Here is a 13,507-nt window from a genome sequence, read left to right on the forward strand (position 1 = left end):
AAAAAGAGCATTTAAAAGGGCATTTCCCTTTTTTTCAATTAAAGATTGTCGTTGCAGACTCTTGACTCCATCCCTAACCCTTTAAACACAGAGGAAGACCTAGTGGCTCTGGATTAGAGAGCGCATTGTGTCTATGAACTGTCCGTCTTGTCGCCCATTAGTCACTCCGTTTCCTTAATGGAAGGAAACTGAGAGATTATCTAGGCTGTGGGTGAGGAGGAGTGGATCGAAAATATTTTCGTAGGATGACTGTTTTATTCATCATGGCTGTATGTAGACATGAAAAAAAAACTGATAAAACCTCAACACTTTGAAAATAGATTTAGCTGGATGTATTTGTCCCAAATGCATTCTAAAACAAAGAAACCGATACTACTTTATGAGTTAAAGAAATGAGTAAAACTACTCATTGAGCAGGTCAGTCAAGAGCAGGCTGAAAGAATGCTGACTGCTGGGGAAAAGTATTGGAAACCAGACATAAAATTACCCTTGCTTCCCTCAGCAACACATCGGAAGTCATTTACAGTTAGGCCTCAGTTATTCTCATAGATTTGAGTAGCTGTTGTCTCCAAAGGCCTTTTTCTTTCATTTATTCTTTCCTGTAAGGTGCATGGACTCCCACAGTGGCAGGAAAGTTCTCCTGAGGTGACTTTATGAATGGAGCCAGGATTGGGAGGGTGACCGAAGGAGGCCTGCGTGTGGCGTGGAGACTTGTTAATAAATGCTCTTTCCATTACACAGTTGTCTAACTAATTTCCCTGCCCTGTGGGAAGGGATACAGTACTTGTCCTCTGTTTTAGAAACTGTCATTTACATGGACTGTGTGTAAATCCAAGACCCACCTTTGTTGTTCTGACTGTAAACAGACTTGTATTTGCTACCAGCCAAATCACTTCGCATTTTGTGAAGTTAAAATAAACATCCATAAATATAGAACTAGTGTGTGCCCACTAGTGCAGGCGTGTGGTTCTCACTGGCTTTAGTGGGAATGTCTGGAAGTCTGAGGGCAGAGGTGGCTGCAGGGTCCACACAAAGGGTGCTTTGGTTTATTGTCAGAACCTGGAAACCAACTTCTTAATTTTAGTATTACCAGTATTATTTTTTTTTTTACTTTAGCCTAGAAAGCTGTCCTTAAACTAGTTAATAAGTTATGCTGTCCTCTGCTTGTCCTCATCTGAATTGCTGACCATTCCAAATGTACCTATATGATGAATGCTTGATGAATGTTTGACGGAGGCCATGCTGTGCTGAACTTCAACCCCTGAAATGCATTGTTATCTAAAAGAGGGAAGGAACCCTGACTAATGGAAAGAAAGATAGATTTTGTGTGGAGAGGGTTCTATTTCTAGTTGATCCAGAGACTAGTTTCGTGACCCTGGACAAGGCAATTCACGTCTTTGTTTACAGTATCATCTGAGAAATGGGAATGATAAACTGTGCTAAATAATAACTTCAAAGAGACACTGTCAAATGTAGCAAGATAACTTAAAAAGTCTTTGAACTTTTTAGAAAGGTCACCAAAGTCAACATTCTTATCTAAAAACAATTAGAAGAAATATGATATGCTCCAATTTCACCAGCAAACCCACACACAAAATTTTACCCACTCTGATTTTCCTTTGATTCAGTTTTACCAAATTTTTACTATAAGTTAACGTGACAAAAAAGAAAAATAACTATGTGAGATTTTCCTCTCTCAGTGGCAAACTTCCACTAACATAGTGTGAGCATGCATAGAAATTCATTTTCAGCCATTCCTTTTGGATTGCAAAAATAAAAGAGTAATTCTTCCATGCATCGTCCATTCATTCATTCAACAAATATTTGTTCTGGGACTTCAGGTTACAAGAACAGACAGGAGATGTTCAAGGTTTTCAAGGAAAGCTTGAGGTCTAGTTGAGAGAGGAACTCTAATCGAAACATAATAATGGTAACACAAGTTGGCAGGTCTGAGGAGAGCAGTCTTTTCAGTATGTAACAAGAAGTGACTGAGCCTGCTGCGTCCGAGAGAAAATATTGCTGCCTGTCTTGTGTAGTGTTTCACAGTCAACAAGTCACTTACACTTGTGTGTTCTTAAGTTTAACTCTTATAACAACTCCATAAGATGGCTATTATCACCTCCATTTTACAGGTGAGGAAACTGGGGTTTGGTAAATTTACCCAAGGGCACACAGCTCATTTATGGTAGAGCTCAGACTTGCTGTTTAATACCCATGTTTTTGCTTCCACACCACACCACCCTGATAGTATGCTTATATAATTACTGCTTCTTTTAAAATATTTTAATAATGTGGATATGCTATTTTATCAATCTGGACAGTTATTTTTCTGTACATTTTCAGCACTATACATAAGTTAATAGTGTCTACTCAAATTCTTTATAGTCTTTATCTCTTCTAACTATTAAAAGAAAGTGACCCAGTTTTATTTCTTGGAATATGGAAATTAGAGGTGACTATGATAACATATTGATGAGATTGGATAACAAAACACAAGACATTCTATTAGAGTGAATTGCAGAAATAGATTTCTTGTTTTAAACCAGATTGCCATTCACTCTAATCCTCCCCTTGACCCAAAAGTCTTTGCTACTGAGGCATAGAATCTGAATATATAAAATCTGGAATAAATATTTTAAAGTTCTCTAGTCCAGTTTCCTGTTTAGTTCAGGGATGCCGTCTACACCTTCCTTGATATGCAGCTCTGCTTGAGCATGTTCAGAAATAAACTGCCTCTTACTTCACAAGAGTAGATCCACTCTTCAGTTCTCATCACTAGGTTTTCTCCTGTTTTGAACCTCTCTATGATTTTGCACAGTGCTTTCTAATTCTGATCTGTAGAACAAAACTCATCTGCCTCTTCACATGGCCACAGTCTTCAGATTTTGGAAATCCGTGTTTGGCATTTCACTTTTAACTGTTTTTCTGGGTCAAACATTCCAGATTCCCTCAATCATTTCTCATGCAAAATTGTTTTCAGACAGACCCTACATCAACCTGTTTGCCATCCTATAGACACTCTAATTTTGTTAGTATCGCCAATATCTTCTTAAAATTCTCAGAGCTGAATATAATACCAAAGATTAGTTAGTGCTGACTAACAAAGAGACCGTTAAGATAGTTAATTCCCACTATGGAACATTCTGACTTTAGATCCTTTCCCCCTAAATCAGCTATCACTTTAGTTTTTCTCCAACTTGAGCTTATGTAATTGCTTTTTTTTTAATGTGAACAAAGACTTTAAAATTACCTCTGTTTCATCTTGTTGTTTGTGACCCAGCTTTCTATTCTATAGAGAGAGCTCTGTGTGGATAGAGACTCTATTGGCTTATCTATTGGCTTATCACCCAGCTTTATGTTATATGCAGATCTGATAAGCATGCTGTCTATATCTTCATCTAAACCAATGATAAAAATGGTGCCTGGGACAGGAAAGTTACTGAACTCTGCGGCCCTTGCAAGAGACTGTCCTTAAACTTAACATTGATCAATTAGTTCATATTTAAATCATCTAAATTACTACCAGCCAGTTTCAGATCTATAATATTGTGATGAGCATTTCATCAAATACTCTGCCAAATACATGTTCTTTGAAAACCTGAACTCATTAAAAAGTTCAGTAAATTTTTGCTCAACAAATGCAATCATTCCAAACTCTTAGATCCTCTCCCTTTACCTCTGTATGTTGTGATAGTAAAATTCAATTTTTATCTTCACATTTTTCTATCCTTCATAATGAGTCATCCGGGTAAGGAATAAAGACCACTTTTCTCTGAACATTTTGAAACATATTTTTCTTGACGTCTTTTTTCTTGACATACATGTTTCTCTCCAGAGATTTTCCAACTTCTCTGTTACAGACTCCAAAATGGTATAATTACTTTCTTTTAAGACTTCCATTACTAACATGTTAAACTTTTTAGTAAAACAAATATATATATATATAATATATATCCAAAGTCTCTTATTTTTGAGATTAAATTGTCAGAAAGCATCTACTTTTAGCAGAAAATTTTATTGAAACAGTTAGAGTTTAAAATAGAGTGTTTCCATTCCATAATGCACTCCTTCAGCAAATGTTCATTGAGTGATCAGAGTCTGTGTGAGGCCAGAGGTGGGGTCTCCAGGGAACGCCAAAGTCAGTAGGCAAGGGACGCTCACAACCAACCAACCAACTCTGTAATATTAGAATAAGTCTCATAATAAAAGTTAGTAAAAAGTTCCAGAGGACAACAACGAGGGAGGAATGGGTGTTATTTGAATGTGACAATGAAAGCTTCATCAAAGAAGCTGGCATTCAAACGTGGCCAGATGGAATGGGGGAGGGACGTAACAGCGCAGGGTAAGAAATAACCAATATGGTAGATTTCACTTCACAGTCATCTTGATTGGGTTAACATCTACTGTTATTTTTCTTGCTCAGCCTAGAGAAAAGCTTGGTCAAAAACAACTGACTTTATGCAACTCTAGATAAAAGTATGAGTTCAGATGATTACATATAACTGAAAATATAATACTATTAACCAAGCAATATATTTTGATTCAAATAGAGGAAATTCCTTTTAAGCATTAAGGAATTCAGTGACTAATTTTTCTTCAGCCACAAGGAAGAGACATGAATAAGGGAAATACAGATATTAGAAGCCCCAGTACCTGGCACCGATGTGGCATGGAGAACGTTCTGTCAGTATTGCTTGGCACAAAGTTTGCCGTGTAGAAAATGCTCAATAAAAATCACTTCAGTTACTTTGATGTTTCTGTAAATTGATTTTCCTTATTTCTTTATAACCAAATTATATGGAGCTGTGTTTAATGAACCTGCCTTTTCTCAATTTCAAATTCTAATTTCAGTTCCTGATTTGTACCTGATAAGTTCTAGAGTAACTGTCAGTGTGAGATATGTGATGCCTGCCTTTGTGCTAGGATTTAAAACTCGAGGTTAATATAAAACTTAATGGTGAAGTGTCTTAATAAAACATCATCATTACATTTAGGGCTGTTTCAAGAGTTAAGAAAAAAACATAAAATACTGAATGTTTATGCAATAATCCTGCTTTCCATACATATATTACATTTGAAGTCTCTTTCATTTTGAAAACTAAGCATAAATTATAGTGCCCACTTAAATAATATTGGCTTTATCCCTTCTTGGTGCACTTTGATTAATGGAAACACTGGAAAAGAGCATCTCTTCGCTTAAGTACTACAAAAACAGTTTTCCGTCTCACCTCAGGTTCGAAATACATTATTGAAATAGAAATGGACTTGTCCCCATTAGAAACTATTGTCAAGTTATGAAAATGTAATCATTACAATACATTATTATATTTAAGTATAAGAGCTCTGAACTGCAGTCTGTGTCATTGAGTGGCATATTTTAAACGAAGAGTAATATACCAGTTCTCTTCAGAAAGCTTAATGCTGAAAAACAATTTTATCTAACTATGAACAATGAGAAAAAGCATTACAAAATACATTTTGAGTATGCTATGAAGAATATGAACATAATACAGAATTAAATTTAGCACAATTAAGAGTAGGTTTTGAAGATATTTTCTTAAATGCTTTAATATAGTCATCATCATTTCAGTTTGCAGTTTTAATGAAAAGAAGCTGTATGCACTGACTTTTTTGACAGGTATTATTAAATAAGCATGCATTATCCAGCAGCCTATTTGGTTACACAAAAGTTGAGGAGTACCTAAAAGTAAACACAAATAGTGGCTTTAATGATATTTCTGTGCTGAAATGTACTTTGATGGTGAGTGTTGTAACGTGCTAAATTCTGAGGTTTGAGTACAACAGAAACCATACTGTATTGAGACGTTCCACCTACAGTTTGTGGTCATGAAAGTCTGGTTAAAAGTGGTTTTAGATATATGAAAGTATTTCGGGTCAGTGCCTTACTGTATTGAACCTACTCTGAAGTCTATTTCACTAGACAAAATAGCAATGTGCAGGTGTATTTGCATAACTAAACTGCCTCTAAGAGAACTATTAAGAGACATTTTGTGTAAATCTGTGTAATTAGTGATGATACTTTTTATCCATTCCAAAAAGATAGTCTTTATTTAGCTCATCCCTAATACCAATCATGACTCATCTGAATGAACCAGGATTTTAAAAGTTTCTAAAGTAGTATGATGATCAGATGGGAAAATAAAACACTAGCTGTATTTTATTAGAAGCACTTTAGTAAGGCAATCAATAAACATAAAACAGAAGGTGAGAATTTGGCAATTATTACAAAGAAAAATTATTCAAGTTGAAACGTAAATAACGTAATCTGAGTAGGTACTGACTAGCTGATGTGGGCTGGTGAATACCTAAATGCTGTATTTTCCAAAGAATGAGCAGTTCATAGTTCAGCTTTATCTTTCTGTCAGGAATAGTAAGATCCTCAAATAGTCTTGATCAGTAGACTCTTCAAGCCACCAGGACAGTTATATTTTGTAAGTTCTTTTTTTCCTCTGAGCCAACTGGGATTTACTGAGCTTCTACTTTGAACACCAGGCTTGTTACTGTACATATGTTATTTTATATAATCCTCACCACAACCCTAGGAGTAGGTGTTATCTCCATTTTTTAGATGAAAAATCAAACTTGGAGAAAAATAAGATTTGAAGAAGTTAAGTGAATTTCTCATGACTAGTAAATAGGTCGACTTTCAAACCTAGGGTCCACTGAATTCAAATTCCATGTTCTTCCCTTTCTGTTATGCCGCCTTTGGTGAAGATGTGAAAAAAGAACAAATAATTATGACGTAGGGTATACATTTATCTTTTTAAAATTCTATTTATGAGTTGCTGAATAAAAATTTGCCAAGGAAAGTTATCACAATTTTATATAACATACATCAGTTTGATATTTCTAAAAACCAAATAATAGTTTTCCGTATTTAGTTTTTTACACTACAGATCCTTACTGTGTGCCCATGTCTGCTGTTCTAGGAACTCAGGATACAGCAGTGAGCAAAATAAAAACGGTACATTTCCTCATGGAACATACGCTATAGCGGAAGAGATGGACGTTAAACAAATGATTACACACAAAAGTATACAAATTATAAAATATAAGTGCTATTAAGAAAAAATAAAGGATAGTAGGTAAAACAACAAGTATTAACAAAAGTGTAGAGGAATGAGGAGACCAGGAAGTCAGCTTTTCTCTCTGCTTGTCCACCCACAGTTCCTGTCAACACATTTATTTAGGTGTGTGGGTCAGGGTGAGGAGGTTCAAAGTCCACTCGGTGGTCTCTAGCTTGGCTGACTTCATTTATGGTGAGGTGAGGGACCCCGGAAGGGGAGCAAATTCAAAGCAGAAGATGAGCTTGGGCTTTGGGGGTTTGAGATTCCTAGAACATTCAGACAGACACCAGACTAGAGGGCATCCATTGGGTGTCTGAAGAGGAAGAGAAAGATAAGGAGTGGGAATCTAGATTTAGGAATTACACAGAAATAGGTAGTACGTAAAACTGAGTGGGCCTCTGCAAGATGGGTTGGATTTGAAGGTGAGAAAAAAATTTAAATAGTCGCTTTTGAAAAAAATAATAAAGTCATTCAGCATTTGCCAGGGAATTGGAGATGCCTCAAAAACCTGCTTCTGAAGAGTGATGGTAAGCACTCCTCAAAATAAACAAAGAAGCAAGGAAATAAACATTCTGTCAGCAGTAAGTTTGGGAAGCAGGTTAAAATTTAAAGGTTTCTCAGCCTTTAATATACCAATGTGCCTCATTTTCCAAAAGCATTGAACCATTGAACTTTCTGTCTTAAGGAGTATTTTATAGAAATAATACTCTACAAAAGACTTGCTGGGAAACACTGGACCATGTAAAGACTTATAACTAAGAATATTCATGGTTTTTGGTGGGCAGGCTGGAGTTTAATCAAGAGAAGACTGAAATTGGGAATAGTAAAATACGTATTTTCATTCAGTAGCATTGGCAGGTAGAAGTATCTGAAACGAAAGAAAGGAAGCTGTTGTAGCAGCTCATCAAGAAAAGGCAGTGATGTTAGCCACTATATATAAAAACAAGATTTTGAAAAAAAAACTTTCTTCTGTATAGCACAGGGAACTATATTCAATATCTTGTAATAACCTCTAATGAAAAAGATGAAAATGAATATATGTATCTGTATGCATGACTGGGACATTGTGTTGTACACTAGAAATTGACACATTATAACTGACTACTTCAATTTAAAAAGGAAGAAAGAAAAGGCAGTGAGAAGAGTGAGGTTTTGAAAATTGGGATGAATCGAGGAGGGAATGATTTCAGACAGGGAAGTCATCTAGGACAGGAAGCTGATAAGAATGTGAATGATAGAGATGCCTGGGAAATAGATGAGAAAGCGTGAACCTGAGAAACATTTTGAGGGAAGGAATTAGGGCACTTGGTAACAGATTAGATTAAAACAAGAGAAAGGGAAAGATAACAAAACAGTTTCTGGCCTGGGAGAGGAAGAAAGATACACAGAAGAATGAAACCAAAACCCCAACAGTGTTATGGCTAAAGCACTTCCCAACTCCCTGCTGGATTTCTAGAAAACAGAATATAACACTGTCTGAAAGTACAGTCAGATCCCTTCAAGTGTTTTCAGTTAAATGGCATGAGACTAAACAATTTTGAGAATTTTTTAACGCAGATCTAGAATATTATGCCCATAATGTCATGTCCGCTCTTCAAGTGATGAAAAAAAAAGTTCCAGATTTATAATTAAGAAGTATGCTGCCCCTGCCGAAATTAATTTTTTTAATCTTGAATTGCTCAAAGAAACATGTACAGTTCTCTGGTCACCTTCATTAAAATGCCCTACATTAAATCTGGCAATTTCACATTTAGCAACAAGCTAGAAATCACACATTTTCAAATTCTAAGCAGAAATTAGTTTTAGATTTATTTGCTTTCCTCCCAAATGTGTTACTGCCCAAGGGCTCTGACAACGACACACTTTGTTTTACAAAGGAAAAAATTACTGTTTTAAATAAAAATGCTTTTCCCCCCTCTCTTTAAAACACCTGCCTGCTTTTCTTTTTTCCAGGTGACATTTACAAAGAGGAAATTTGGTTTGATGAAGAAGGCGTACGAGCTGAGCGTGCTGTGTGACTGTGAGATCGCGCTGATCATCTTCAACAGCACCAACAAGCTGTTCCAGTACGCCAGCACGGACATGGACAAGGTGCTGCTCAAGTACACCGAGTACAACGAGCCGCACGAGAGCCGGACGAACTCAGACATCGTGGAGGTGAGCGCGCATGCGTGGTTGGTGATCCCCCAACTTCCGCAGAGCCTTGGGTGTTTGGCCCTCCCCTCTCGCTGCCTCCCGCCACACGCAGGCACAACCTTCCTTTTCCCAAGATGGTCATATTCCCACAGGTGTACCCCAGGTTATCACCCCAACCATTACTCCACCCTTTCCTCCTCAGAATGCAAGTTAGAGCAATAGGATAACAGGGAATATGTGAATCTGATCCTGGCTCGGAATCAGGCACCCATGTCAAATTATTGACCTCGTCCTTCTCAAGTCGTCATTGTCCACCACAGTGTCAGGACACTGAAATTGAGAAGTGTAGCCAGGGGGCGGCTCACCCACATTTTAGATTACCTCTCATAATTTCGTTTAAGTATACGCTAGTTTCCCACCATAGTCAAAAGAAAAAAAAATTTTTGATGTGCTTACCCCAACTTTACACTTCAGTTTTTCACTTTATATTTCTTCTTCCTAATTCATTCTTCCTAATGTATTGTTGCTGAAAGAGTAAAGATAATTATTCTCCTAGAAATGTTTTTCCCCAAAATTATATCATTTAATATAGAACTGTTAATATACATGGAGTCAGAAATCTGACGAAAATGAATTTCTAAATGTTAACCTCGTGTTTTCTCAAACTTAGAGTTAAAACAGTGTTTCATTGTGCCAAGAATAAATAAGCATTGTATTGAAACTCAAAAATATTTTTGATTTGTTAGCATAAATAACATTGCCATAAATTTTAAATGCTTGCCACATGTATTCTATTTAAATGTTATGATCTGATAGTACCCTTCATAAGCAATGAACATTAAACCAAAAAGGAAGTGGTTTTATGTCCCCATCTATTTTCCTCACCTGTCTTATGGTTTCCTAGATTGTGACTACCTTCCCAGAATTAAGAGAACATAAACGTTTCAAAAGTTTGTATTCTCAATCAGTTTGCCAGAGTACAGGTTATTCTTGCCATTCTGTGTTATGAAAAAATCCAGTTCTAACCCTGATCAATTTAATCTACCTCTCATATCCATCTTCTCTTTAAATATGTTATAATTGTCTAAGATTACTTCTCATTTCTTTGCTTTTATTGAGAAATTTTAAAACAGTACTGACATGATCAATTTTTTAATTTTTAATTTTTGCCTAATAGGACCAAGCAAATAATTTCAGAGAAACAAAAGTGTAGGATAAGTAGACCTAATGTGGTGTGTGTTTAAAATACTTTCAGGCTTGCATTACTGCACATGTAACTTTTCATTGATGATTTTAATTGTGGACTTACCTTGATCTTGAAATTGAAGATCATTTATAAAACTTACCTACTATATATTTCAGGTAGTATTTTATTCATATACACATGTAAGTGTGCAAATACATAAACAAACATGAAAATGAACAGAACTAGTCAGTTGTCAGACTTCCTAGGTGCTTTCTTGAGTGTGTGTTTGTATGTGTGTGTATATGTGCACACTCACACACATCTAACATAAGTTCTGAACACAGAACAACTCTATACTCAAAACTCCGTCTCATTACAAAAACCATTACAGCAAACATTCCAGGGTAACAGAAGAATTTGAATTAGAATTTGTCATTAGACTTGAACTACTCCAATCTTTAATATGATGTGAAATGCAGTGGAACCATATTAAACTAGTTGAAAATTTGTTGACTTTTAAAATTTGTTTTCTTAAAGGAGTTTAAAAATCTGTAAAATTACCTTCTGAGGGCTTTACTCAGAAATATACTATGCGGTTTAAAAGTGATTTACAGCTTCACATACTCTATAGAGATTTTCATATTCTTGGACAGATGGGTATCTGAGCCAGACTTCTTCAAGGTCATGAAAGGAGCATTGGGTTGAAAGTCAAAGGGCTTGTATTTGTGTTTTTTCTTATTTTTTAAAACTTTTTAAATTGAAGTATAGTCAATTTAAAATGTGTTCATTTCTGCTGTAGAGCATAGTGTTTCAGTTATACATACATATATATATTCCTTGTTCTATTTCATTATAGGCTATTACAAGATATTGAATATAGTACCCTGTGCTATACAGTAGGACCTTGTTTATCTCTTTTGTATATGGTAGTTAGTATCTGCAAACAAAGGGCTTGTATTTGAACCCTTGTCTTGCACAATATTACTGTGTGACCAATTAGCTACTTCTAGGGGCTGAAGTTTTCTCATCTCAAAAATGAAGGCATCGAATTTGAAAATTCTTTGCAATGTAATGCTTTAAAAAGCAAAAAGAGACAAAAGCAGCAATTCCGTTTTTATCCTGCACTTAACATCAATAGATTAAAGTTCTGAATCTCTCAAAAAGACATTCTGGGGCTCCTAGACCAAAACTAGAGATGATTTGATTCTTTGGATGAAAATATATGTCTGACACATTGTGGGACTGCCCAGCTCAGCTACCTGAAATGTCACCAGTTTGGCTTTCCCACACTTGAGCAATAACAGAGATGATGGAGAAAGAAATAAAGTGGGACCCCTAAGCTTGATCAAGTTTACACCACAAAAATACACAGAGTATTTGTCGAAGTGCAGTTCACTGAAATCGGTATGCTTAAGATACTTGGCTGGTTGGAGGAGGGGTCCGGGTGGGGAGCTGTGTTTATAACACGTCTCACAAGTGATTCTTATACACACTAAGTTTGAAACCCTCTGCAACACTAAGACATAAATTGTGTTGGAGGCTAGGAACCTGTGATACATCAGGGACTTGAGAAGTCCATTCTTAGAATGGATCTAACACAAAGTTGAGAGTTAGGGTAGTTTACTACTCCTGGGTAAAATTTTAAATCCTATTTATTTTAATTTAATGGAATACATTTAACTGAGTAAAGTTTAATGAGGAGCATAATATGTTTCATGAAGGGTCATTAGTTTTATATTTCCCATTTGGACCATTACCCCCTCTCCCTTAACCCTCTGAAAACAGTTTACTCACAAGAAAAAAAAATTGGCACAGAGAGAGAAATAATATGATTCCCAGCATTCAGACTGAAATACAACTTTCTGGGCCCTACCAGAGGAGTACTGCAGGGTCATAGGAAATTGTGGCATGTGTGGGTGTTGAAAAAGATTCCTCCTTTTAGCAGAAAAGCTCTTCGTAATTATCGTGTCTTTGCTTCGTAATTAGCACTACTGTTACAATGGCACAAAGACTTACAAAGACTTAATAGACAGACTGAGATTTTTTTTATTATTATAATATAATGCAGCTTGAATATCTGTTTAGATGCAATATATAAATATGCCAGATTTAGTAAATGTGTTAAATTTTTAATCCATTGGTTAGGGAAAAAAACAAAAACAGTTATTGTATTAAAAGCACTTCCTTTGAAGAAAGTCCATTTTATTTAACTCTGTGACAGGCTGGATATTTACCCCAAATGCTGGCTTGTGAGGCTGTTGAAATCCAGTAGGGATTCTGAGGGCACTAAAGGAACTGCCCCTTCGTCTCTTCCACCTGTGTAGTGCTGCTCCTGGTTCCCTTAAGCTGCCTTCCTACTCTCACAGTTGATGCTGGGCTCTGTTCCTGGAATGAGATGCGGGGTTGAGCATTTCAGGATGACCTAAAAATCTCAGCTCCCGCAGGACATGCTATAAGCCTGTAAGGTCATTCCTTGCCTTAACAGTGATTCAGCAAGCACCAGTTTATGCTCATCCCTGGTCAAGGGATTCTGAAACAGAAGACAGTCATTCTTGTTAAGGATGTAAAGCATATATAAAAATCAGTTTGGGAACAACTGGAGGGCAGAGGAACAGTAATCTCATGAACATAGGACAAGCTACTGAAAGGAAGGCTTAAGCTAGACAATTTAACAAAACTTTCAGACAGGCCGTTGATCACCAGATCATCCCAGGTGATCTTTGGAGTGGCAGAAGTCCCAGACAGTTTACCTACATATCCAGCACATGTTTTCTAACCACGAAACCCATATGGGAGCGATAATTAGCAACTGGCTAGAAGGGAACCTCTCACCTCTCAGTGACCTAGTCTGGGCCAGTAGTCAAGTGACTAAGTGTGGCTATGGAATAAAACACGAGGCCTTCTGCTGCTCCCTAGGAAATCAAAAAGATGCTTGTAACTCCTGCGGAAGGAACATTTGAGTCTCAGCTCTCTCCATAGATTACTGGCTTTTATTTATTTTTTTTTTCAGATGCCAGGATTGGCAAGAAGAGTTGTGTGTGTGTGTGTGTTTGTGTAGTAGGTGTGGCAGTGGGTGGGGGAAGGTAAGGAGGGGAGA

General features: G+C 36.5%; 1 protein-coding gene across 19 annotated transcripts in view; it reads left to right on the forward strand.

Moving 5' to 3' along the window:
• The window catches only part of MEF2C (myocyte enhancer factor 2C), a 148,333-nt gene that overhangs the window by 65,897 nt on the left and 68,929 nt on the right, over window positions 1-13,507 (forward strand). For all 19 annotated transcript variants that reach the window (XM_072958411.1, XM_072958418.1, XM_072958412.1 and 16 more), the window contains one exon: window positions 9,042-9,245. In XM_072958411.1, the coding sequence (XP_072814512.1) occupies window positions 9,042-9,245 (204 nt within the window). The remainder of the gene's footprint in view (window positions 1-9,041; window positions 9,246-13,507) is intronic.

This window comes from Vicugna pacos, chromosome 3, assembly GCF_048564905.1.
Source record: "Vicugna pacos chromosome 3, VicPac4, whole genome shotgun sequence".
Taxonomy (NCBI): Eukaryota; Metazoa; Chordata; class Mammalia; order Artiodactyla; family Camelidae; genus Vicugna; species Vicugna pacos.